The sequence below is a fragment of the Aquila chrysaetos genome, chromosome 25, assembly GCF_900496995.4.
Source record: "Aquila chrysaetos chrysaetos chromosome 25, bAquChr1.4, whole genome shotgun sequence".
Classification (NCBI taxonomy): Eukaryota; Metazoa; Chordata; class Aves; order Accipitriformes; family Accipitridae; genus Aquila; species Aquila chrysaetos.
Window position 1 is genome coordinate 6,986,880 of NC_044028.1, and position 26,640 is coordinate 7,013,519.

Consider the following 26,640-nt stretch of genomic DNA (forward strand, 5'->3'; position numbering starts at 1 on the left):
AGAGCATTCTTCCAGCCTGGCATAGCCTAAGCAAAGTCTCAGATATCACCAGACAGTTTTGTGGGCTGGGAGTCAGTTTTTTAGCTAATGGCCTCAATCAGGAGTTTTTTCTGACCAAGTGAACTGCTTTCTGGTTTGAAAGCCAATTCTCAGGTGTTTGCTCACTCAGCTGTGTTTTCCAGGCAAAAGAACCCAAAGCAATTATGAAGATCGAACATCTAAATGCGACTTTCCAGCCTGCAAAAATCGGGAACCCACATGGACTGCAGATCACTTACTTGAAGGACAATAGCACAAGGAACATCTTTGTCTATCATGAAGACGGCAAGGTGAGAGCGCGGAGGTAGCAAGAAGGGTTGGGTCGTGGTCCTGGGGGGTTGATGCTGCTCAGAGCCAGCCTGTGGCACACCAGGCTCTAACGGAGCTGGGAATTGTTGGGAGTGTGTGGAAGGGACGGGGGTGCAGGGTGCACAGCCAGCTTTGAGCGTGTTTGTCATGTCCTTCCAAGCATGAAGGTTGAAAACCGTGTCTTCTAAATAATGAGATGCAAATGGAAGGAGTTACTGTTCTTCCGCTTGCAAATAGATGCAGGGCAGAGGCATTTTTTAAGGCAGGCTCCTCGGTGCCCGGAGAAGGAGATGGGGTGAATGGAGCAATGAAAGGTGCGGGGACTCGATCTAAGGACTTGCAAAAGGGGAGTGAACTGGACTGTAGGAGAACGGAGGAACTGGTTGTTTCTCTGCCTGTCTTGTACTTCATAAAATTCAAATACGCATGTTTGCATTGAAATAAATCCCCTTGCTTCGACGCCCTCGTGGCTCTGAAGGGAGGTGGGAAGAAGAGGGCTCGTGGGTCCGGGGCGGTCGAGGACAGCGGGACACGGAGACCACGGCAGCGAGGGGGGTCCCAGCCCTCCTGGAGGCTGTCAGAGGGGTCCCAGCCTGGGGGGCCACCGTGAAGAACAGCGACGTGGCCTGGTGTCCATGCAGACAGCAGACCCAGGTGAGTTTGCAGGGAATGCCATCTCACAGCCTTATTTTCATCTCTCTCTTCCCTCCCCCAAATATTTGGGGCTCCCCATAAAATACCAGCAGCCCTGGAACGGCCACAAAATCAGAGCCTGAAGCTGTCGTGTTGACATCACATCTGCTTTCCTCTGGCCGTCATGGTGCCTTCAGCCTTTGAAGTTACGTCCTGTTCAGTGTCCTGTCTGTCAGAGAGGCTTTCTGGGGGTGATCCCTCGTGAACCGGCACGGCAGGGATTTACAGGATTGTCTCGGTGCGCAGCCGTTCCTAGCTGTTCACCCAGGCACGGCGAGCCAGGCAGCCCTGCTAGGGATAAGCAGTCTGTGCTCATAGCAGTCACTGCTCTCCAGACTGTATAGGCCAATAATGCCACCAAAACCCAAGATATTCTTCGCTTGTGGGTGAGCAAAGCTGATCTCGCCTCCGCTGCCGTCAGGCTCCAGGCGCGGTGGAGCCGGATGATGCCTGTGGTGCTCGCGGGGCTGCGCTGGACAGGCTGGATGTGGTTCCTGTGTAACGCAGGCACTCCTGGCAGGAGGCAATTAGTGTGTCGGGTTGGGTTAATTAGCGGCATCGCCTGGTTTTGTACCTGCACAGAAATGTGCATGTAATATGCATGCACACACATGCATATATGCATATAATAGACATGCATAATAGATGAATGTGTGCCTGTGTCTGCGCTGCTGTATATAGATATATAAAGAAAGTCTGTCTCTCTCTCTCCCCTCATGTATGTGTTTGTCTATAAAAAGAAAGCAATGATGACCACTTAAAACTAGGCAGGTCTTGCCGCTCAGTGGGAAGCGGCACAGCGTGGTCGTGCCTGCGTGCCTTCTGCTTGCTGCACACACAGTGATTTATTAGCCGGGCTGTGTCTCTCCAGCCCTGTGCTCCAGACCAGCCTGTCATGCCCTGCAGCACCGTGGGGTCTTGTGCGTTTGTGGGCCCCAGGGAGCTGCTCCGGCAGGGCTGCTCCCGAATTTACCCTCCCCTCCATCCTCTCTGCCTGGTGGGATATGCAAGTCCCCCGGTGCGGAGTAGGTGCTGCTTGTCACCAGGTGCTGCTTTAGAACAGCAAAGTATTGCTGGGTCGCTCTCAGGTACCTCCCTGGCCACAATTTAAACCAAAATCAGAGGAAGAAGTTCTTTTCCTGTGAAAGGTGCATCCCACCATTGTGCTTGTGTCTCTGGTTTGCTTGGCTTTGGTGGTCCGCTTAGCCCAGCTGCAAGGAATGGAGTCAGGGTTATACTGTTACTTGGTTTTGGGGTTTAAAAGGCTGAGCTTTCTGCTGGGTGCTCGTGGAAGGAGCAGTCTCGCAGGACTCACATGGTCGCTTCGGCCTTCGCGTCGGTGGTTTGGCAGGACACGCTCTGATGCCATCTGATAAGGCCCAGGTTGAATTTCTTTCGACTTCCCTGGAATTGGTCTGCCCCTTCGGCTGAGCGAGGGCTGCAAGAAGATGACGGCCCCCGGGGTAAGCTCCTGCCCTTTGGGACCGGAGGCAGCCCCGGAATTCGCCTGCGGTCCCCCGCTGCCCTTCGCTCCCTCCCGTACTCCCCCAGCAGCCCCCGGGTGTCCCCCTGTACCCCAGAGGTGCTCCCTCTCCCCGGTCTGAAGCGCTTGAGCCTGATTTAGGCTCCTGTCTCATATTTCTGGGGTTTGATCCCTCCCCACCTAATCCTGTCACCAATCTGGCTGGCCTCCCACCAGGGCAGGGTTTGGGTTTGGTTTTTTTTTTTCCACTGAGAAGCTCGGCAGTAATCCAGAGCATCGCATGCTGCTCTCCGCTTGGCTTTTCTGCTGCAATACCCCAGAAGAAAGCAGGCTCATCTCTTGGGTGGGATAATCCCACACGTGCTTGTTCGACCCCTGAAACGGCTGGGAGAGCCCTGCCGCCCCGGCGGCATTTGCTGGAGTAAGGCACCCAAAGGGATAAAAGACGGACGGACGTCCCAGAGCTTCGTGGGGTGGGACAGCATGACGTGACTCGGCTGGAGGTGTAGTTCCTGCGTGACCTCAGCCTGGCGGCTTCATCAGCTCCTCGGTGCGTCCTGACGGCAAACGAGAGCCTGAAACCAGCCCCAGCGCCCTGCTCAGAGTGGGCTTAGCTGGGTGCTTTCGTGACGTGGGTGTCTGGAGGGGGAGGGCAAGATGCGTCTTGGGCTCTGGCCATTTTAAAGGACGTCGGCGTGGTCCCTCGTTAGCACTTACCCGCCACCAGAGCCAGCCGGGGTGCCGCGGAGGCACCGGCTGGAGCTGGAGACTGACCTTCTGCGGAGGACTGGCCCGTGTCCTGGGGGCACCCGAACTGTCCGTCCCTCCTGGGGGCACAGGGCTGGAGCCAGCCTTACCTGTCCCCAGATCTCCATCTGGGCGTGGGAGGCAGAAAGCTGCAGAAGAGGATTTCCCACCGCTCCCGGCTCCTCTCCGGGGCTGAAGCTCCCTCTGCAGGGCTTCGAGAAGCCGCGGCAGGAGCTGTCGTCTGCTGCTGCCATCCCCCGTGTCACCATCGCCCTTAGGATGATGCTCAGAGGTGGGCTGCGGACCAAGGGCTTTGGATGGTCTCTGGATAGATTAGCAAAATTAGCTTTTTCCCAGTGCTCCTCCTTTCCTGAGCCACGCCAGCAGCTTTCAGGATGGGAAGAGGTGGCACGAGGGATCGATCAGCAGATGAGTTCGTTGCTTGAGCTCCAGGCATGGATGAGCAGGAGGTGTGGGGAGAAGAATTTGCATTTTTGTCTGGGCTTGTCGGTCTGAGGCTGCCACGGCACTGTGCGTGGCTCTGGTGCAGGATGGAGAGTGGCAGGACACCACGGGGGCAGGCGGAGCGGGGTCTGCGGCGGCACTGCAAGCAGACCAGGAGGAAGCCGAGAGCCTGGAAAAGCCGTTTGCAAAGGTGCAGGCAGTAGTTCGTTTTCTCTCCTTGCTCCGAGACATAAATCAGCGAAAGGAATCTCTGCTAATGAGCTACTGAGGCGACACCTTCCCATCTGAAAACACTGAGCGGTTTGATGTTGGTTTAATACATCAGATATCATCTCCTCACTCTATCTGTGGCATTGTTCATAATTATACCCACATAAAATTTTTAGCAACGGAGCCTTCTGGCTTTGCATGTGCAGATACAGGTTTGTATAAAGAAAGGCGGTGGTGCCCCTTCCTCCAGCGATGGATGATCAATATTCTGAGAAGCAGTTGACTGCTGGAAGTCAATGAGGATTTCGGCCTCTGCTTTTCTGCAGGGTGAAACCCTATCTCGCATCACGATCATGAAGGAGACCCACATATATATATATATAGCCATTCAGTTGGTGACTGTATGAAATAACATTTTAACATTACAGCTTATTGTTCATTACTTCCAGTCTGGTTTGGTCACCATTAACTTCAGGAGCCAGTTCCTCTCGCTGATCCTCTTTGTGCTGCTATCTGGGGTCTGCTTAGCTGCTTAGGGTAGAAAAGCAAGTGATAAGTAAGTAAAACCTCAGACAAGTAGGTCAGAATTTTCCAAAACATTGTTTGTATGTGTCCTATTATGGTTTGTGTTTTTTTTTTCCTTGAAGTAGATTAACAAACCAAAGCAAAGCGTTTGAACTTTTAGAGGGTGGCTATTTACCACGTTAGACCATTTTTGAGATACCCACAATTCAACTCCTTAAAACTGAGATCTCCAAAATTAGATGTAAGAGCCTTCCCCCCCACCCCCTAGTCATTTTTAAAGCATAAAAAGTTAACATTTTACTGAAAGCCGACTTCTACTTTGATATGGTCTTTCCTACTCTACAGCAACCTCACCTGAAAGGGTTGACAGCGTTTATTTTAGGATCGCGTCTGGCTCATTGAACCTGTCCCTGACGTGTGAAGCCTCACGTGCGTTAACGACAGCCGGATAGTTCAGCATCCCTCTCCCCGCAGCTCAGCATCCCGGTGCAGGCAGCTCTTACATCTCCCTTCCAAAATGCCTTTCCTTTGCCCATACCTTTAGACCACAAGGCAGTATTTGAGAGCTCCCTGTGTGGATCACTTAATGTGGCATTTCTCAGTGAAACCTTCAAAACGGCATCCAGTGCAACACAAGCTCTGTGGGTGTCACCAGAGACAAATGAATAAATGAGTTTAAAAACAAAGAAGTTATAAAACAACTATTTTGTAGGGGAAAAAAAACCCCAAAAACCCCACAAAAAAGGAGAGAAATTTTTGCCAAGGAAAGGAAGAAGTGCCAGAGCTTCTGGGAATTGAGCTGGGACTTCAATATCACTGTGCTTATCCTTAGAGGACTTGCAGATATGACTGATAGACCGGAGTACAAACATTAAGAGATATTTAGCCACTCTTTTAGCAAAACACTGAAGTATGTTGCTAAAATTTGGGTGGGATTCAGGTGTTCCTTGCATGTCCTGCCCACAGTCAGCTTGTGGCTGCCGGAGGTACTGGTGGGCAGGCTGCAGAGGTGTCGGGCTGCTTTTGTACCCAGCCAGCACGAGCCGAGCCAGCACGAGGGTAAAGCTCAATGCTGGGCTCAATATGTCAAATGCTGACTTGTTGCTGGTTTTGCCAGTTGAGAGACATGCTTAAATCCTTCTCTCTGCAGAAAGCCCCTTGAGGGCTGCAGAGCTCCGTGCATGTCTTGCAGCCTGGGACAGCAGCTGGATGTTCCCCATCCTTCACCCGTTTGCTGTTTTCTTTTATGTCTGTATCTTATTTTTTCTAGGACTGCCGCTAAACTGCGCACTGTCACTTGGGACAAAGTGATGGGAGAGATGAAACACAGCAGGATCATGTTGTTTTATGTGCAGACTGTTACTCACTATGCTTTTCTTTCTCATTATTAGGAAATAGTGGATTGGTTCAACGCCATCCGGGCAGCACGTTTTCATTACTTACAAGTGGCATTCCCTGGAGCCAGCGACGTTGATGTGAGTTTTCCTGCAGTTGTTTTGGTTTTTTTTTTCCCCCCTCTTGCTCATTTTTAGCATCTTGTTAACAAGCTGGAAAGCTTGGAGAGTGTGCCATCCTTCAGAGCGTTTTGCAATTACTGGGCTGAAATGATTGTGGTGGGATGTCGAGCCCATGTGCAGCACCTGCTACCAACATCCAGCCTTGGAAACCGCGTGCGTGTGCGTGCACACATGGTCACCCTCAAAATGTGAGTCGTGTGTATGAGTAACTCCAGTGCTGTCACCTATACAGAAGCCATAAGCGTCTTTCTCAAAGATGGTTGCTGTAACATTAAAAGCTGAAACAAAGGCTGCAAGGTAGAAAAGATGAAGGCAAAAGAATGTCAGTGCTGTACCCAGGCCTCTGGGATGAGTTCTTGTGTGCAGGTCAATGCAGCCTGTCTTATGAATCTCTGTCTTGTATTTTCCGGGAGCTGGAACTGCTGATTGCATTACCTTTTGCTAATATAATACTAGAGGCAGTATTAACGCAAGCTGACAGTAAGTGCCTTGTGTTGCAGTTGCACTGCAATTGGTGTGCAACGTCACTGGTGGTTGTTGTTGTTGACTGCTCTCTCTTACCTCCTTGACTTTGTAGATTTTGAAATCCAATTGCATTACCTGCCTTCTATTAATTACCTGGGAGGGCCCCAGTCGTGGTCCGGGGCCGGCTCTGAGCTGCAGGGTGGCTCCGTCCCCCGGCTGCCCGTGCGCCCCGAGGACCCCCGGAGCCAGAGGCTTTCCCGTCGGACCCGTGCACCGACATTGTCCTAATCCATGGGGAGAATAAAGAGTCCCGTAGCTGGTATCTGATCCCCAACATGAGGGACTTCAGGAAGTTTTCTGACAAGAAGTTAAACTGGGCAAATAGCAAAAACCGTAAGAAGAGCCTCGTTAGCCGGCTATAGTAGAGTCACTGTACAGCGTATACTTAATCATTTCTACCCCTCTCCATATCCTCTACTTCTGTTAAAGTTGGTTGACATATCTGAATCAAATTGCCCCCAAAAACCCACAGACCTTAACAGAGTTGCCGTTTGTCCAGCAGCTGGTGAGTGTTTATATGCTCACCTGCTGGCAGTTTTGGTGGGAGATAAGCTATTTATATTTTTACTTATCATCCTTTTCTCATCTATTATTCTTTGGAGGAAACAGCGGAGTGTAATGTTTAGCGAGGTTTAATTTACGACCTTGAAATACTGAACATCACTTCATAGCGTTCAGCTTGGGGAGACCTCTGTGGAGACTGGGTGGCGTACACGAGGTAGCTCCATCCTGGGTGTTGCCATCATTAGCATCCAATTTACGATTCCTTTACCCTGTCAGAGAGATGAAAAGGTATTAAATTTAAACAGGAGCCAGGTTAAATGCGGTAGAGGTATAAATTGCTCACGCCACTCTAAGGATGCCCGGGCTGCCTCTGTAGGTCCCGGGGAGCGAGGCTCTCTGAAGGATGCTTTGGGGACCCATCTGCAGGTGGAGGAACCTCCCTGAGCCGAGGGTGATGAGCTCCTTGCTTAGCAAAGAGTCCTCAGCCCCATCCTAGGAGCAAACACCGGGGCTACAAACGCTGCAGAGCCCTTCGCTGCCCACGATGAAGCGTCCAAGACGAAGATGCTCCCGGCCGCTGCGAAAGAGCCGTGTGATTCTTCGGACTGTTCTATTTTGGGGTGTCTTTGCCCTACAAGTACACGCCTGCTCGACCAGAGCTGCTGTTGGGCAGAGTTAGGTGTCACGGGAGTGCGGTTCGGCAAGCGGACCCGTTGATAACCTGTTTAAATGAAAGGCAGGAGCAGGGGTGGGGAGGCACGTGGCCAGGCTCGTCGGCTCTGGTTTTGGTGAGACTTGTCATCTTTCAAGAGGCTTTTAGAGGCATCTGCAAAGATCTCGCAGCTACTGCCTTGTCTTCGCTAAGCAGCGTTAAAAATATCCCCGGCGCTGGTAGCTGTTGTCAGTAATATCTGCAGGGAAGGGGGAGCGTACAGGCAGCACGTGTTAATGGGGTTTTACAGGCAAATTATACTTCGGGGCTTGCGTGAGGAGCTCCCACTGTGTCTGGTGGAGGAGACGCATCGCCAGAGCTGACCGGCGAAGTGGGATTTGGCCCAGGGGCTTCTCCTGGTGAAATGGAGAATGGTGAATTCACTGGCTTTGCCGGTGAAATGCTCAAAGGTGCTTCGTGTTTCTGCACCCGCCTCTTCTGAGCGCTTTGGAGGAGTGGGACTGAAGCACTCAGCCAGAGCCGTCGGGTGGGCTCGGGGCCGGGGGCGAGCTCGGCGTGGGCTTTCCTTCCAGTGCCCCCCCAGCCCTGTCCCGCACGCCCGGGGACCCCCCAGTGCCCTCCATCTGACGCTGCTCTCTTTTCTCTCCTCTTGGGTTGCTCCAGCTGGTGCCAAAGCTTTCTAGAAACTACCTGAAGGAAGGGTACATGGAGAAAACGGGGCCAAAGGTAGGGTATAAAACATTTCTGCAGTCCCTCTAAACATGAGTCTTGCTCTGTACAGGGCTGAGGAGGGTCCGCTGGTGGGAGAAACCCACCCTTGCCGGAGAGGCAAAACCTTAACGCCATGAGTGTGTTACTACACTTTCCTCACCTGGGAGCAAACGTTAAAAAAAAATCCAAACCCACTTCACAAACCAGCCACCCCATCTCCCCTCCGGCTGGCCCGGACCCTGGCTGGGGTGGCTCACGGTGGCCCAGAAGCCGCCTGTTCCCAACTCCCCCAGCCCGTCGGGCTCCTCCGAGGGCCTTCAGACTCCTGGGTCGTGCCTGGTAAGAGAGGACCTGTGCCGCTTTGGTCTGTAATCCGGCATTTTTTGACTCTTCAGCAAACAGAGGGATTCAAGAAGCGATGGTTCACCATGGATGACCGACGGCTCATGTATTTCAAAGATCCCCTGGTAAGATGAAGGTGCCTGGGCTGTCTGTTGGGAATTATCTGCAATAATAGTAATAGTGGTGGTAGTAATAATAATAATAAGTAATAATAATCATCTGCAGTGATGCTCAGGCTGGTGGGAGAGCCAAGAGGGCACTGAGCCATCACTGCCAGGTGGATCTGCCTGGTGTCCAGCGTGCAGTAGCCCTGTGCCTTCACCAAAAATGCTTTGGAAACGCTGCGCACCAGCTGCAGGTTTTTCTGCATCTGGATTTTGAATCCCGGGTGTTGGTCCTGTATTGTGGGTGTCCCTGGGAGGAGCTGGAGCGGGACTTCGTGGGGTGGCTGGTGCTTTTGGTGTTTGGCTGCTGCACTTTGCTGATGGGGCTTCTGGATGGAGCAGGTTGAGCCGCGTCCCGGCTGCCCGGGACGCAGAGCTCCCCTTCGCAATCCCTGCCTGACCGCTCTGCTGTCTCCTAGGATGCCTTTGCTAGAGGGGAAGTTTTTATTGGGAGCAAGGAAAACAGCTACAAGGTCCTGGAAGGGCTCCCGCCATCCACACAGGGAAACCACTGGCAGCACGGGATAACCATCGTCACCCCGGATCGGAAATTCCTCTTCGCCTGCGAGACGGAGGACGACCAGCTGGAGTGGATTACGACTTTTCAGAAAGTTATAAGCCGGCCAATGCTGCCTCAGGAATACGCAGGTGTGTTTGCTGGCGAGGGCCGGAGGTCAGCCTCGGTCCCTCGATTTCCCGCGGGCGGAGGGCGATCGGGGATGCGGCGGCATCGCTCCCTCGCGCGCGGCGAGGATGCAAAGTCTGTCCAAGCGGAGAGGGACTCGCGCTGGGAGGGGAAGGATCGTATCCTTCCCTCTTCTTCACCTCTGGCGTGATGCCCACGCTGCTCTGAGGACGATCGGTCGCCCAGTTATAAGGATAATCGGACCCGAGGGGTATCGGCAGGACAAGGACCATCCGCAGGGTGGGCTCGTGCGGGGCTGTCGCCACCTGCCAGTGCTTGTCCTGGTTTTAGCTTTGTTTTCTCTGTTTTTTTTCTTTCAGTGGAAGCCCATTTCAAACATAAACCTTAGCTGGGACTGGCTGGGCAGACCTGAGGAGTGAGCTTCTGTTTACAACACAACGTGGTTTTATTTGAAATGTTAAAAATAATGAATAATAATAATAACAGTAATAATGATAATAATACTTCCCTTTCCCCTCATCATTCACTCGGTCATGTCGGAAACCAAGAAGGGCGGCAGCGAAACGTCGGAGAAGACGCTGATCCAACCCGAAATTCGGCTCTGTGGCCGCTCCACAGGATGCGCCGCCGGGACGGGTGGTCCCGCGACCCCCCCCCAGTCACCCCACACCCGCCGAAAGGGACGTCCCACCCGGCTCCGGCGGGATGGCGAAGACTCTTGGTGGCACATCTCGGGGGAGACGGGGCTTTTCCCCGCGAGCTGGTCCCCGGGGGCTGGAGCTGAGCACCCCCGCAGCCCCAGCTCGCTGCCAGCCCTTTCGGCGGGGGGGGGCTGCGGGTCCCCGAGCGGCGACGTCCCCGTGAGACGGCGAAGCATCGACCTGGAAACATCCGAAACGGCGACGTGCGAAATGGCCGAGCCTCCGGACGGCGTCGGGGTAAACGGGGAGTAAATTGCCTCACCCGGGGAGCGGTGGTGACGCCGTGCCCGGGCCAGGGCGGAATGGGTTTTAGAAATAGAGCGAACGGGCATCGTCGGCCTCGTTACCTGCTTAACGAAGGGCACGGGTTGGGGGGGGGGCACCGAGCCGTGAGGCGATGCTGGGGAAGCAAAGCTTTTGGGGTCGGGGCCCATGCGCTGCTCCCCGGGTCATTCCCGTTTTACGGTTCTGGGGGATTCACATCATTTTGGGAGCCCGGCGTGGGCTGGGGGGGTTGAGCTGTAGGTGCAGTATTTCTGACAGGAGCCGTAAAAGCCTGTCCCAGCCCACCCCCGGCAGGCACGTCCCTCCAGCCGACGGCACGTTGCTTCTCCAGACTGGTGGTTGCACTTTTTTTTTTTTTTTTTCTTCCCCCCAATAATTCTCTTGATTTTTTTTTTTTGTTGTTGTTGATTTTCCACACCCCCCCCCGCCAAAAAAAAAAAAAATGCTGCTTGAAGTGACGTTTCAGCGCTGTGTTGAGCACTGTAATTCCTGCGGTCGGGGCAGGCAGGCTGGGACTTGCACACCATGTGCTGGATTTTTACCCAAAAATGAAATTTCCGGTGTCCGCTGAAGTACCAGCCCCAGGCACGGACCTGTCCGACGCGATTCTTATGTTGGTGTGTGTAAATGAGAGCATCTCATCGGCTGTATGCATTCGTTCTGTCACTGGTAAGACAACTGTGGTACTAAATGTCATTCGAACCAATAAATTATTATGTCGGAGCCGCCCGTGGCTGTGTGGTGCTGGGGCAGGGGAGGGAGGGGGGGTTAAAAAAAACAACAAATGAAAAGAAGTAGGGGACGGTGCTGGTAGAGCCCTGGGGGTGTGGGACACCCACAAAACCATCTGCCCCCCCGGGGCTGCTCAGTGCCCCCAGTGTGTGTGTACGTAGAGATCAGGTAAATATATTTCATGTAAACTACACACACATATTTATGTCTATTATATAACACACTCCGTATCATACTTATTTGTGTATATGTGTATTATATAGTGTATATTGTATACAGTTATTTTATATAATACTCATATTTTATATTTATGTATGCACACATACACAAAAGATATCTATTTCTTAGGAATATAGAAATAAATTCTATGAAGGAGTTGTTGACTATTCAGACACAACTATTTGTGTAGTTGTTATAGCATAATATGTAATACACTTTATGTGTGTGTTCCTACGAACACGTGCATGTATATATGTAGCTATCATTAGCCATATACATTTAATTTACACATATATAAGCTAAATGTATTTCATGCACATGTCTGTATATGTATAGAGAAATTTTTATAATTGCAAATTTATAAAATATTTAATTATCTATTATAAACATACACGTGCATGCTTTTTACATAAAGTATATAATTTATATTACAAATTTAAGATAAATATATTACATATAAATGTACATATATCCACATGCATATGTGTATGCATAACTATAGATAGATGTTTAATTTAAAGTATTTATAAATATGTATTTTACACACACAGTGTCGCTCATTTACACGGAAAAACCAGGGCGTGTTAGAAGCAGGGAGTGGCCAGGCTGGGCTGGTTGTTTGTCTTTATAGCTAGCTATAAAGATTGTTTGTGTGCACGTATAATTAAGAATAATCAATATTATAAATGATATGCCATACAATTATTTAATTATAAATTATTACATACACAAAAGGCTGTTTGTTTATGTGTGTGTAGTATATATATTTCAATATGTATTTTATACACACACCTATATTCAGCAGCCCGGACCCGGCAGAGCAGAGGTGAACACGCAAACTCACTTTGAGCTGTATACGCAGGACACAGGAGGGGTCGTTGCTGCTGGACACCTTAAGCTGTCCCAAGACAGGCACATTTGCTGGCAGCCAAAGGCATGCAGTGACGTGGCTTTTAACTGCTGCCGGCGTCCCAGAGCATTTATTAAATGTCTACAGCATCATCCCAGGTAGGGGGTTCTTCCCTGAACTTGCTGCAAATCAAAGCAATCCACATCTGCTCCAGCCATTACAATACGGAACTAAAAACTATGCCTTTACTGCACAAAGGTAAAGCTGCAGCACTGAGCTCCAGATGATCCACAGTCAAATGCGGGGGGGGAAGGAAGGAAAGATCTCTGCTCATAAAAATGGAAAGCAGCAGTACCACATATCCTGGTATAAAGTGTTTATTTAAGACTTCACAATTAACACAAAGTCTTCCTTTCAATGCCTTTTCTTTTTCATACAGTCAATAAATTTGTATTAATCCCTCCCTCCCCCATGCATGATTGCTGTTTATTAATCTAAGCCTTTTTATTTTCATCGTGAAAAAATAAAGCGTTTCTCCACCAGTTCATCTGTTCACTGTACCACTGACATCCGCTGTGCTGCATTAAAGAGGAGGAGAAGTAGAATGGCTATGCCTACCACTGGGGTTGAAGTTACTCCATTATTTATTGATTTATTCTTTTCTTACAGAAAGTGTTAAATGAATCAATCACCAAGAAAAATAAATATATCATAAAGAACCAAAAGTTCTGCAGTATCCCTTTTCTTTACATACAGCTGCAGTTCAAACACATACATTGCTCGCAGCAAATCATTTCATTCACTATAAAGCCGTCACCTTTACGTATGGTTGTGAACTTGCACTGAAAAAGAACCTATTCCAAAGGAGTAGAGCCACAAGCCAGAGGAGGTATTTTAGATGCCAAATTTTTATACCTAGGCAAGAGAGATCCACATGGCAGCCAATTACCTATGCTCCACTGATCGGCTTTTACTCAAGAGCAACGCAATCTTGTGCTTTTCAGAAGTATCGGCTAAACACACGCATGGGCTCGACCAGAGCCAGACCTTAAGTAGTGTGAAAGGCAGTATGAATGGTGTGCATGTTACTCACGGCAGTGGAAGCGAGTTCTTGGTATCAATGTCTCTCGGATGTGCATCTCAACTTATGCTGCTTGGCTCGTCTCACAGTACTTTTGGCACCAGCCTCGCGAATAAATTATTCAATTGATCACCCTGCCTTTTGAGATCTTCCTTGGAGGTGGTAGAGTTCAAGGAGGCTTTCTCATAACAAAGACAGTATTGGGTAGGCCATGAAGTACAAGACCCATATTTATGCTTTATTGAATTACTGTGCAAAAGGGAATACTGCATCAGAAACCGTAGAAGACTATATTTTAATCAAAGTCACCAGCCGCTGTATCGGAAACCTGCTAACAATTGCTCCGATTGGTTCGTTTGGCTACTTTTTGTTGGTTTCTTTCTTTTTTTACATAAATAATATAGACCGAACATTATAAACATTTCAGCAACCATTTCTAAAAGACTGGAGGAGCCCTTTTAGGCGCCAAGAAACAACTGCAGGATTCAAATTCCAAAACTGTCTTTGGAGTCATCGAATCATCAGATTTACACGGCACCCAATGACAACAACATTCAGTCGAGCTCAATAGGACTGCTGTCTTCCTGACCATCTTCTGTGTCATCATCTTCTCCAGTTCCCATCAGACTGTTTAAGAGATTTCCTAGAATAAAATACAGGACAGTCAAAATTGCTAGTTTTACATTCTCATCTCAAAACCTTTAACTATTCTCCTACCAACCTACTAGGGTGCAGATTTCAATAATGAAAAAAAAAAAAATTTTTTTTTTTTTTTTTAAAAAGTGAAGAATCTCAGCAGAACATTAGTGTTCCCACACTGGTTTCCATTAAGAAATGCATTGATTTGGGAAGCTGTATTTTGATACTGTTCCTTCTCTAGGATTACACTGGAAAAACCCTAGTGAAGTCACATACTTAGGTACTATAGTTGCTGCTTGAGACAAAAGAAAGAAACCAAACCACCAAATGAGGAAAGACACACCTCCAGCCATGAAACTGTCAAAACCCAGCAATGGTCTGCATCATGCTATAACGAACTTGTTTGAGGCATTTATGCATTCTCCCCGTTTTATTCAATTTAAAGATGCTTGACTTGCTGAAAAGCTGTTATTTACATATGGGATCTATGAGATGCTCATGCTTTTCATCAAACTTTGGGTATCGGTGAATTCACTTTTGCAGGTAAAGCTTCAATTCAGTTTACAAACAGAGAAGCTTAGTTCTCAAGAAAAAACAATCGATTTTACAAAAGTAATCCAGTTCAATTTGCTCACATTTTATTCAAGAGCCAGGAAATGAGGGCTGAATTTCTCTATTCCCTTTTCATTTTTTGTAGAAGGGCAGTACTAATTTCAGAACTTCTACTCTAGGAACATTCATTTTATATCATCAGGACTGATTAGGTCTCTACCAAAGTCCCAGACTTGACTTACTTAAAGAAAATCAGCCACTGAAGTCTGAGGAAATTAAGCTTTAACACAAACAAGATTTTTCTTTACTTTTGAAAGTCATACCATAATGTCAAAAATCAACCATAAGAGTCATTTACAGAGTCTCCCCTTCCCAAAGATGAAAAGTCTACTAGCTTCAGCAAATTAATTTCACATGCAACCAATTCATCTTGTATTCTACAGCAGTGACTGTTTCCACAGGCTATGAAAAAACTCATACATTCGTTAGAACAAATTATCTGTTTCCAGCACAGCCATTTTGTATAAGCCACTGCTCTGAAAAGACTGGCGGTACCTATAAACAATAGTCAGCATAAGCCTTACCTAGTAATCCTCCATAGGATGATGTCTGCTTGGGCGGAACACCAAAGAAAAGCTGTCCTATTCTGTCTAGGTACTGAAACGACAGAAGATGAAGAACAGTGTCAGCTACTTTGTTTACAGGTGGAAATACTATGGGCAGCGGTCATGCCACACAAGCTACATCGCTGACTTGTATCTACAAGTCACAAAACAGGAGACGATCAGCTATTATTTAACTAATTCTGTAGGTTAAATCCTGTTTACAACTAAAAGTAACTCACCTCATTATACATGGGATCTCTTTTCAGCGAAGGTTGATACTGTTCACACAATACTGTAAATACTGTTAGTTTTCCTCTAGAAAGGAAACAACCAAAAATGTAATCTCAGAAACAACTGAAAAGAAAACCAAGAACAACATGAGAAAAATCAGACTGTACCCATCAACCGCCAGCAACAGAAACCAGATGAAGTTTAGCAGTGGTTGAACAAAAGGCGGACCCTTTTCTATTGAAGGATGTTTCTGTGTGTATGTTGTAAAAACAACTGATGCGCTGGTCTTATTTTTTAGGCAGAGAAATCTGAAAAAGGAAACAGAACAGGGTAAGTTAAAAATAAAAGGCAGAGAAGTAGTTTTACATGCAGAAAGAAAAAGGGAAGCCAACTGCTCAACAATCTCTACTTCATTTGTGCATAGAAACCATCTCGGGCTTAAACTGATGGCAAAAACCTCTAACTGGTAGAGGTGTGCATCTTTCTTTGGCAATGGTTTGGCTATCAACCGAGGAAGGGGAAAGTCGCTACTAAACTACATTGTGGAATAAGCAGGTTGGGAGGGAGAAGTGACATGAAGTATTAATAGAATGAGTTTAACCAAGATCTAAGCAGATTGTATACAGGACGGTTACTAAAAGAAGGCATCAATTAAATCAAAATGTGGAAATACTGTCCACCGTGCAATTCAAATTAAACATCACATCATTGCATTTACTGGTCCAGAGTTTACTATGCTGAGGTAAAAACCTAATTAAAGACCTCTCTCCTGGTCCCATCCACTCCCAAACACATCTCCTTTCAGAATGTATCTGCCAGCATCCGATGACTCTGTCATTCTATTAGCAGTACCTCAAAATAACATGGCATCAGGATCACTAATAAGTTTGACACACATGTCAAAGTCTCATAATAAAGCTACACTTCGAGCTCCCAAGCCATTTGTCACCAGTTAACGGATCAATTTCCCAAACTGATCAAATCTTTGTTCAGGTCCAGTTAATTTAACTGGCAATCTCTGCAAGTCCCATAGGCCTAACAAGAGGGTTTATCTGGGACAAATGCTGTCAGCAAGCACTGGGAAGGCTGCCACGAGCAGTCTCATTCTTGGTCACAGGCTGGCCTCTAATTCTGTACCCTCACATATGCAAGGGCATTGGGCTCTTTTGCCTTACTGCTGAACTGCAATTATTTTCATGAGAGTATAAACCGCTATGTAAGAGGATTTATTACAGTATTTGAGACATAGGCCACTAAAGGATGCAGTAGTAGTGCTGTATAAATACTGAAAAAATAACCCCTTACTAGTAACTTCTCCCCAGAATTTCCCCCCCCCTCCAGAAAAAAAGCCCCATAAAATTGTTTAAGAGTCCTGCATATACTTGATTTCCATAAAAGATCTTCTACTGCTCAAAATCACTGCAATCTATATCAACCAGCTATGGAAAGCAGGACAAATCTGATATGACAGCTCAGCGCTGCCAAAAGAGAGACAGACTTGCTCTCACCTCCTCCCTCTCCCCCAACACCTACTCTCTCCCTGACTCCCTGCTGCACAGTCCTGTCTCCACCTCCTCCTCAGACTCCTCCATGAGCTGCTTTCTCTGACTGAAGAAAGCCATCAGCTGATTAAACACAGTAAAATTGGCTTTGTCAGCCTTAATTGTACATGAGCTCTGCAAAGGCACATAATAGCTTACATTCCCACCTCCTACAAAATAAATGCCCAAAGTAAATGAAAGCCACCAGCAACTCTGTCAAACCAAGAACCATCGCATGCTGCTCACAGACCAGGGTGACCCAAGACAAATTGTCTCTTAGGACAACGAGACTGAGAGCGAGTACTACACTAAAGGTAAAAATAGAGCCTACTTCGGTCCAGTCTTAGTTAAAACATCAAGGTAAGCCCTAACCAGACATAAAGCGGTATTAACAAAGCTAAGAATTGTGCTTTCAGGGTCAAACAGATTACACTAATTCTTCAAGCAATTAACATGGTTTCAGGTTTCGACCTTAATATGTTGCGGGGTTTTTTTTTCTCTCCCCAATCTGACCAATTCAACACCAGTTTTGAGATGGTTTTCTCCTGTTGTTACCACGTAAAGTGAGTTTCAGAAGCTCTGGCCAGTTTCACAGTTTCTTTTGAAACGCATGCATGGTTAACCCACAGTTACCGTGATTAAATTAGATTGGCCTCCAACACAGTGTCATCTCAGCAAAATAGTTAAAAAAAAAGTTTTAACACCTACTGTAGTACTGCCTGTGCTACAAACATGTCCACCTCACTGCGATATCCCCTGGACGAGGAGTATTCTACTAGCATATTTGCACATCCTTCGCCATCTGTGGAGTGCAAGAAGTGATACCGAGATTCACTATAGTTTTGCTCTATAAAAGGAAAAAGAAAATGGCTTTTAAGAAATCAGTTCATCATACCTGAACGTAAAAACAAATCTGTTAGGCTTGTACACTACAGCTGGTAAAAGGACAAGAGCTACACACATGGTATATAAACAAGACAACTAGCAAAAAGAGAGTGGGCTTTTTCCTTTGTAAGTTACAAACAATTTATAAAGGGACATAATAAATATGTTATCCTAAATACATTTGAACAACTGTTACTAAATACAGTTTATTCAATGCCACCACAAAATACAGCTACCACTGGGACAAACAGTTTGAGCTGCGGTCATATCATTTTATCTAACTGCATGTTGACACTTCATGTGCTATCATCAGTGCTTGGGAGAAGAATCAGGTAGTTCCATATTAGACTGTGTGCACCAAGAAGTCAAACACCACCTTCAGCGTCCTTCTTTCTAAGTGCACAGAAAGAAGGCATTTCCTATTTTTAGCTTAGCCCACTCTTGCTATCAAAATTAAAATTGCTTCCATATGCTGAATAGAACAGCAATTATACAGGGAAAAAAGGTGTAAGAAATAGCAATGATTTGTTAGAACTTAACTTGAAGCAAAGCATCATGCAAAATCACTGCAATGACAAATCAAAACGGGATAGCTGCTAATTTTTGGAATTTAAAAGCTTTGTTTTAAAAATCTGAGCCTTTTGTGATGAAACTCTCAAAAACTACAGACTAAGAAAACGTACGCATTTTGCTCTTCAAAAGAACAGTGAGCAGATGGCTACAAAATGGGGATTTTTTACTTTCAGAATGCAACCGTTTCTTATCCTAATTGTATCTCAGCTTCTAACTTAAATGCTCTGAGGAAAATCCTCCCTTTCTGGCTGGCAGCAGCCATCAAGCTAACATAAGCCCCATGAGAACAGCTACGGGATTGCCCATGGCACGCAGGAAGGCAACGAGCTGGAATGCTGACCATTGGGTCAGGACTGTTCTATGAAACCACTATCATCACTTTGCAGCTACTGAAAAATTTAAAATAAACAATCAATCTCTTGCACAGCTATTAACTCACGAGAAACCACAGAAGAGATGGCATTTATTCAACTGTTCTCACTCACCTTTGTTATGTTTCAAACATAAGACTTTAAAAACTAGCTATCATCCACAATTAAAATAATTATTTAATGCATTTTTGGTTTATCTTACATCCCATCACAAGTGATAAAATCCCACATAAATCAAAGGCAACAGCATTCATTCTGGAATAAGCCTGCTGGTCAACATCTCAAAAAGTACCTAATTACAGATCCAAAGACTGTTTTGGATGCTAGGTGGTGTATTTCAATCTTTGTCATGTTTATACAGGATTTAAAAACAAAAAAACCCACAACAGAACAGCTTTGCTTGCCAGCAATTTTCCTTCTAATGACTCCATCAAACTATCTCAGTGTCTAAAGGATCAACCTTCCTTTTACAGAGAGCAGCAGTTGTATTTTGGGTTTTGCACTAATATAGAGTTACAGCCCCAGGGTTTTTTTGTTAGTAACATTAAGCTGAAGTTATTGCAAAAATCAGGTAATAGCAGAACTCAATCAATCATTTCCATCTCGGCTTCCTTAGATTATTTCCAAAGTAGATCTCTTACAATATCATACTTTCAACATTTTCAAAACAAAGCACAAAAGCCAGTTAATTTTTCTTACCTTTCCACAGGGTAATTGCTAGTAACTGGTGTAGTTTTGGATGTCCAAGTTTTCCTGATCCCCCGCTAGACCATTTTAGTGCTCTGGATACGAAAGCCACTCTTTCGGGAGAATTTGGATCCATTAAACTAAACAATTTAGCCAAGTTTTCTAGAAGCAATAAGATTCACAAATATTTAGCATTAAAAGAAATAGGATGAACTGCTGCTTCTAGCGCATCTTTAAGTTACAGTGCTATTGTGTCTTTAACCTCCCTTAACAGCCTCCATAAGCCACCTTAAAAAAAGAGTGACTTTGAACTTGAGCCACTTCTCATACATCAAGTCAATCTTGCATCTATCAGCCAGCCATATTCATATGACTCCTCCACAGCCAAAAGCTGTGCCTTGCAGTCAGCTGCTGACAGCTTCCCTGTCTCGTCATTTGGGACAGGATATCCCAGAGGACTATGCAGTTCCAAGGAGGAGGAAAGACTGCAGGTTATGGGACTGCTTGCCATTCACAGGGAAGCTGTGAGGGACAGAGGGCTGTAGTTTGGAAAAGCACCACCATAAGTCATAGATGGGATACAAAATGTTAGAGCCGATCTAAGTAAACCAAGAACGGCCTCTGTCTGTCTGTCTCCATCCACAGGTTGTTAATAGGAGCAGTTCACCCATGCCGCAGCAGTAGTCTGGCCAGGCAGCTCTTAAGAAGGTCTCCCTGAATTGCCTGCTTACCAAATCTCACAGTCAAAGAAGAAAGATTTCCCTGTGAACAGCTGAATCACAAATAATGTGCACACTACCACGCTGCTAGGGTGGGAAACCACCACCCACCAAAGCCCTGGGGACATCAGTGACTGTGCAGACAATACGTTACTGCTGTGTCGAGGAAAGGACAATGCCACAAGACTGCAATATTTGTTCTAAGCATGCCCACAAAGTTATCAGGAATCCATTATTCTCTAATAAAGTTTTCCCCCAGTCCATTTCTAGGATGAAGGTAACCCTTAGCCATGTGGGAGGGCATACAAAAAGGATTTCAGGTTTCAAGTCTGTTAACAACAGTCACTGTGAAGTTAAAGCACGTCTAAACACCATCAAACTGAGCGCAAAGGTCACCTCACCTAAAAGGTCATCTGCTACTTTTGCATCCGATTTCTCCAAAGACTCCAAAACCAGCATGGACAGATCAGCAGCACTGTTTTGCTACAAAACAGACACATACTGGTAGTGATGAACATATCAGTACATAAAAGAAAACATCAACCAGAATTTTGTTAGGAGGCAGATTTAATACTTATATCAACATCTACAGCTAAGGCACAGTATCAAGTCTTAACCTCCCCTTATAAAAAGATTATACTAATTTGATGGCATCAAAAGAGAAGCCTCCAGGAAAGCAAAACAAATGCGGTTACAATTATTGTTTGGATGCTCACAAACACTTCTGCTTTATGTTCCAGTTTGGCATAATCCTTCTTTGTGGAGAAAGGCTCAACAAAGAGATAAAACAGAAGATTACAAAGCAATTACCCCAAACATTTATCATTGAGAATTCACCACTCAACCCTCAAAAACTTGGAATAATGACCCCTCCTCAACCCACACACACAACCAGTGACTTACCTGGTTATGACTGACTTACCTGGTTATGACTGAAGAACAGCAAAGCCCCTGAATACATTAGTTCTCTTGCTTCTGCATGTTTTCCTTGTGACATATACCTGAAACAACAGCAAAGCCTTGATAAAAATTACCACTAAATAATTTGCGTACACTTAAAGTTACTCACGTTTAAAGGATTAAAGATCACTAAAATTTAAAATAAAGGCAATAAGGGATTTATTTTTAAACCAGGTTAGTTTCAATAATGATGTAACTTTTACTGCAAGTTACAATTTTTTTTCTGCTCCAGACTTGAGAGTATAAGAATGAAAACTGAGAGCTTCAAACCTGATTTGGGCTGGAACAAAGAAAAGGAAATGATCCCAGGAGTTCACCTGTGCAAAAGATGCCAACGCCCTGAACTACACCGCTCAGACCGTCACATCAGAGCCTTTACCAAAACCAAAGCCATCACAGTGAAACAGTTTTCAGAACGCACCCTGGACAGCTCGCACACTCAGCGCTGCCCAACCGACTCCAGCCCTCTCCTCACCGATGTCTCCTTTCCACTGGTTTAAGTCCCTCTGACCACCACGACTGTCTGCCAGGAGACATCAGCCACATACTAGTCCTCTGCTTGTCTCTGATGGGTAAGAAAAGACCAGCCAGCAAGATATACCATGTAACACTTTACAGAGTCACCAATTCATAAAAGAAACAAGTCTGGTCTCTCAATACAGTGCTTCAAAACACACCCGCTGCAGCTTCCACCTTCCTCACTGTCACGGTTTAACCCCAGCCGGCAACAAAGTACCGCACGGCCGCTCGCTCACTCCCCCCCAGCGGGATGGGGGAGAGAATCAGAAGGGTAAAAGTCAGAAAACCCGTGGGCTGAGATAAAGACAGTTTAATAGGTAAAGCAAAAGCTGTGCACGCAAGCAAAGCAAAACGAGGAATTCATTCCCTACTTCCCATCAGCAGGCAGGGGTTCAGCCATCTCCAGGAAAGCAGGGCTCCATCACGCTTAACGGTTACTTGGGAAGACAAACACCATCGCTCTGAATGTCCCCCACTGCCGCCTTCTTCCCCCACCTTTATATGCTGAGTGTGATGTCATATGGTCTGGAATATCCCTTTGGTCAGTTGGGGTCAGCTGTCCCGGCTGCGTCCCCTCCCAACTTCTTGTGCCCCCCCAGCCTGCTCGCTGGTGCGGTGGGGTGAGGAGCAGAAAAGGCCTTGGCTCTGTGTAAGCGCTGCTCAGCAATAATGAAAACATCTCTGTGTTATCAACACTGTTTTCAGCACAAATCCTAAACATAGCCTCATACTAGCTACTGTGAGGAAAATTAATTCTGTTCCAGTCAAAACCAGCACACTCACTTAAGAGTTAACCAAGAAATGAAGAATAAAAGAATTTGTTCCTCATGTTTACCTCAAGAGCAGGAGCCTCTTACCATGGTGCTGTGATTGCAGCCTCCTGCACATCGTCACTATCAGTAACTAAAGGTCTTGGACAGTCACCTCTCTAGATTATAAACACAGCATTTCCTATAAGAGCCGTTAAAGTGTGGCAGCAGATACAGTTTCCAATTTCCATTTCTCTTAAATGCTTCTCCGAAAGTCTGTTTTCTGAGTAGTTAATAACAACAGCCAGTTTGCTCATATCAAAAAGATAAGATGTCAGTTCTACCACGCTGCTTTAGTATCTGCAATATGCCTTTTGTCCTCTACGACACCTGGTCACGCTGTGCCCCTGCTTCACCCCTCTCGGTTCTCAGCAGTCAGAGCAGCCTCTGCTCCTGCAGCGGCAAGGCCTCCCCGTACAGCAGATCCGATGCACGAGCATCCCCGCGGGGTAACAGAGAGGGGTTGGTGGTTCTGGGAGTGAAGTGAGGCAGTCAGGGGAGCGGTGGGACAGTGCGGGCATGGAGAGGGTCACACTAACCAGAGGGAAAACGAGCAAACGGTGGATACCGTGCTCTTGTGCTGCAGCGAGATTCCAGTCACACGTGACAGTTCCAGGGACAAGTCCTACTGGTAAAATCAGATCAGACAACAAGCACGGGAGGAGACAGTCCTCCAAAAACCCCAAGGTCTTTTATCTGTAACAGTTCACAGAACTGTAATAATGGATGGCATGATGGTGTTTTTTTGGAAAAAGTATCCTCCACAATTCAGATCTGCAATCACCACCATAAATGCTCTGCATGTTAGTCAAACGGATGGGCAGCTCCAACATTTTTATAGTTGGTGTCACATCCAGGTTTGCTTCTTTCTAAGCGTTTGACTCCCAACCTCAGTGTAGACCCACTTCCACAAATTCTGCTTCCAGTAGATTCCCAAGGCTATTTGGGAGCTCCTAATCTGGGAATTACTACAGCAGATACTAAAAGATGCTGAAAACAGCTTTACAATACAAAATACATTTAAAAGAGTTGTGGTTGGTTTTTTATAAAAAAAACCTTTTATTTAAAAAGAACTTCTAAGAAAAATAAATACTCACTACACTGACCTAAACAGCATTTAGAACAACAGAGACACATTTTCATAACTGAAATCCTGGAACAGATCATTCATACCAGAAAAAGTACCTACAAGCAGCAGAAAAACAGACACCAATGTAACAACAACAGGGATGTTGAACTTGGAAGTTTGACTCAATCACCGAATCATAGACAGAGAAGAGTTCAACCCAGCCAGCCTGTACAGTAACAACAGTGGTCAAGGTACTCCTGGTTGGAGGAACACAGGACTCGCTGCTTGGGGTCAGGCAGGAAGAGCAGTTTTCCACCTGCTCCATGGATCACAGGCAGGGGTAAGAAGTCTGCAGGAGGCAGGCTTATGGTAATCTTTCCTCCTCCACTTCTTCCCCTCCTCCACCCTCAAACACATCTCAGTTTATGACTTCTGAAACTCTGAGTCAGGATTTCAGGTTTAACGTGCAACTCGTGACAGAACAAATGTTTTAGAGGCCAGTGTTGTTTAAAACACGTAAACACTGGCTATCCCAATTACAATTCCACAGCTGAGATCATCTCACTCTGTGTTATTATGTCTCTGGAAAACTGTTGACATTAACATACATTTTACAGAGGACAGACAAGACTATCCAGGACTCCTTTTTGGCCTCAGTGACTTTCCAAACAAGTTTCACAGTCTCATTACATCTTTTTGCCTAGAAGGAAATGCTCTTCCCAGCTATGCAAATGTTGCCTTTTTATTTAACTGAGCACCTTCTTTCTCTTGAATTTAAAATGGAAGAGGCAGGATCTTTGATTCCAAATTAATTCAGGGAAGCTTAAGCAAAGTATCTGAGTTAATACATTCAGAAGACGGGATGAGAAGCGACCTGCTGAGCCAAGTCATCTTCCGCCACTGCAGCCATCACATCACATAATCCTTACTACAAAATAGGCCATAATTTGTCTTAAATTTAGATTTATTCTCAAATACAGTTTAAGTCTTAAGGCCTAGATGGTGCCATTGCTGATCCCATCAGAAGGCTACAGCAAAAGACAACTGCTTTAATTTAATGGTGCTTGGTAGGGCAGGCTATCTAGAGTACGCTGGTACCAGAAGCAGACGGTGCACAAGGACTCTCTTCCCCACATACCTGGCTGCTATTTTTCCAAGGATACCCACAGGCCTGTTCCCATTCCCACTCAGAGGAGCTCTGAGGACAGCTGACACACAAGTGAGCTGCCAAGACCCAGAAGGCAGTTTCCCCACCTGTCCTCTCGCAGCAGAACCACAAACAAACAAAGCTGGGACCCACCGAGGAAGCCCCTGGAAGAAACACTTTATTCTGCGCCCCCGAGAGCAAGGGTCCACATTTTAAATTTTGACAAGAGAAAGGGTGACCACTACAAGTTATGGTGGATGTGAAAAATAAAATAAAAAAACCTAAAAAAGGTTTGCGATAAAAATAAGTTTCTTAAGACAGAACAGGCAGTAGTAGTAATATTTCTGAAAAAACGTCCAGGCCTGCTCTACTTAGCCATTGTCACGTACACAAGCATTACACCATCTACAACCTATTCGAACAACGCTCCTCCGTGCGGGTGATCCTTGCCGTTCCCAGAGCTGCCCCCCTTCCTAAAAGTGGTACCGGAGGGTGACTGCCGTGCAACAAAGTAGCCCTGCTCCTCGGCTGAGCAATCAAGCCGAAATGTTAAACAATCTGCTTCGCAGGCAGGCCGGCCTTTAAAATAAGCTGGCAAACCAGAAGCTGCTGAGAAGGCGCCTGCTTGAGGAGCTCAGGGACGGCCCCGGAGCCAGGGACACGCCGAGAGCCCAGCCCCGAGCCCCCCGGGGAGGCCCACCCAGGCCACCCCGCCTGGCAGGGGCGGCCCTTACTCGGCCTCCTCGGGACGTGGGGCCGCCAGGAGACGTTTGGGGACGGGGAGGGAAATTCAGCTCTGCCCGTGACCTCTGCCGAGTATGACGCAACACGCCCCCTGCACGTCAACGGGACGGTGTGCTCCCGGGAGGCGGCGGCAGGGAGCCCCCGCCGTGCCCAGCTGCCGCCGCCGCCGCCTCCCTCAGCCGGACCGGTCGGGTCGGGTCGGGGTCGGGCCGCGGTCGGAGTTCACCTTCCAACCCCGGCCAGCTAAGCGGCTCCCCGCGCCGGCCCCACGCCGCCGCACACGGCCCCCGCGGCCCTACAGCGGCGGCCGGGCCTGAGGCAGGGGGGAGGCCGCCGGGCCGGGCCGGGCCGGGCCGGGCCGGGCAGCCCCGCGGGGCGCCCGCTGCCCCCGGGCCCCCGCCGCTCACCCTACCCTCCACAAGCACGTACCCGCCCCCCCCCAAGGCCCAATGAGGGACCAGGAGGCGGAGATGGGCAGAAGCGGCGGCCAATGGGGAGCGGGCGTGGGCGCGGCGGGCGGCAGCAGGGTAGAGTGCGTGGGAAGGCTCTGGAAGGCCGGGCGGGGGAGGGGCAGGGCGGCGGGCCGGGCCGGGCCGGGCCCTACCTGAAGAAAAGCGTCCGGTACATCTGGTGCGCCTCGTAGTAGTCGCCCTTCTCGACGCTGGCGCGCAGCTTGCCCTCCACGCGCTGCACGCCGCCGCGGTTCCTGCCGCCGCCTTTCGCGGCTTCCTGCTCCGCCGCCATAATCGCCGCCGCCATCAACGCGGAGGAGGGGGAGGGGGAAGGGAGGGCGGAGAGGGGGGGGGAGAGGGCGGGCGCAGCCGCACGCAGCCCCGGAGCGGCGGCACGCCTCGCTGCCCGGCTTCCGCCCGCTCTGACGGCGGCCTGCGAGGCTCAGGAGGCGCGGCTGCGCGGCTGCGTCAGGCGGGGCCCCCGGGGGGCGGGGCCCGGCGGAGGGCGGAGCCCGGCGGGGGGCGGGGCCTCGCCGGCTCCCGGGGCGGGGCGGAACAGGGTGTTCATCAGCGAGCTCCACCGAGCGGGGCGGGAGGGGGGTGAGCCCGTCCACCGGCTAAAAACGGAGTTAAAGAAACGCCAACGGTCTTCGGGCTGTGTCAGAGATCGGTTTCGGTATCGAGCGAGCCCGGGGAAAAAGTAGAATATTAAAAAA

At 47.8% G+C, this 26,640-nt stretch overlaps 2 protein-coding genes across 6 annotated transcripts in view; one reads left to right on the forward strand and one right to left on the reverse strand.

The window, feature by feature from the left end:
* ADAP1 (ArfGAP with dual PH domains 1) overlaps positions 1-11,262 on the forward strand; it is a 62,600-nt gene extending 51,338 nt beyond the window's left edge. Inside the window, exons 6-11 of the mRNA XM_030001507.2 lie at positions 183-329; positions 5,863-5,946; positions 8,354-8,416; positions 8,797-8,868; positions 9,327-9,555; positions 9,913-11,262. Coding sequence (XP_029857367.1) covers positions 183-329; positions 5,863-5,946; positions 8,354-8,416; positions 8,797-8,868; positions 9,327-9,555; positions 9,913-9,941 — 624 coding nt within the window. The 3' untranslated portion in view covers positions 9,942-11,262. The remainder of the gene's footprint in view (positions 1-182; positions 330-5,862; positions 5,947-8,353; positions 8,417-8,796; positions 8,869-9,326; positions 9,556-9,912) is intronic.
* Positions 11,263-12,701: 1,439 nt separating this feature from the next.
* GET4 (guided entry of tail-anchored proteins factor 4) lies at positions 12,702-26,308 on the reverse strand. 5 transcript variants are annotated; one of them, XM_030001508.2, is made up of 9 exons: positions 26,077-26,308; positions 21,147-21,225; positions 20,626-20,707; positions 19,518-19,667; positions 17,698-17,836; positions 15,616-15,756; positions 15,457-15,532; positions 15,197-15,269; positions 12,702-14,064 (listed from the first exon to the last, which is right to left on the reverse strand). In XM_030001508.2, exons 1-9 carry the CDS (start codon positions 26,229-26,231, stop codon positions 13,976-13,978), a joined length of 984 nt encoding a protein of 327 aa, XP_029857368.1. In that variant the 5' UTR covers positions 26,232-26,308; the 3' UTR covers positions 12,702-13,975. The 5 variants fall into 5 exon arrangements, with proteins under 5 accessions (XP_029857368.1, XP_029857369.1, XP_029857371.1 ...); XM_030001509.2 differs by having other exon boundaries at positions 17,698-17,791; positions 26,077-26,295; XM_030001511.2 differs by lacking the exon at positions 26,077-26,308 and adding an exon at positions 25,463-25,723.
* Positions 26,309-26,640: the final 332 nt, after the last annotated feature.

Excerpts from the sequence above, each read along its gene's own strand:
- GET4 (XM_030001508.2), bottom strand. The coding sequence starts at position 26,231 with ATGGCGGCGGCGATTATGGCGGCGGAGCAGGAAGCCGCGAAAGGCGGC. Across the intron at positions 17,837-19,517 it reads AGCAATTACCCTGTGGAAAG|AGCAAAACTATAGTGAATCT; the intron begins GTAAGAAAAATT and ends TTCCTTTTATAG. Across the intron at positions 15,757-17,697 it reads GTAGCACAGGCAGTACTACA|ATTTCTCTGCCTAAAAAATA; the intron begins GTAGGTGTTAAA and ends TTCCTTTTTCAG.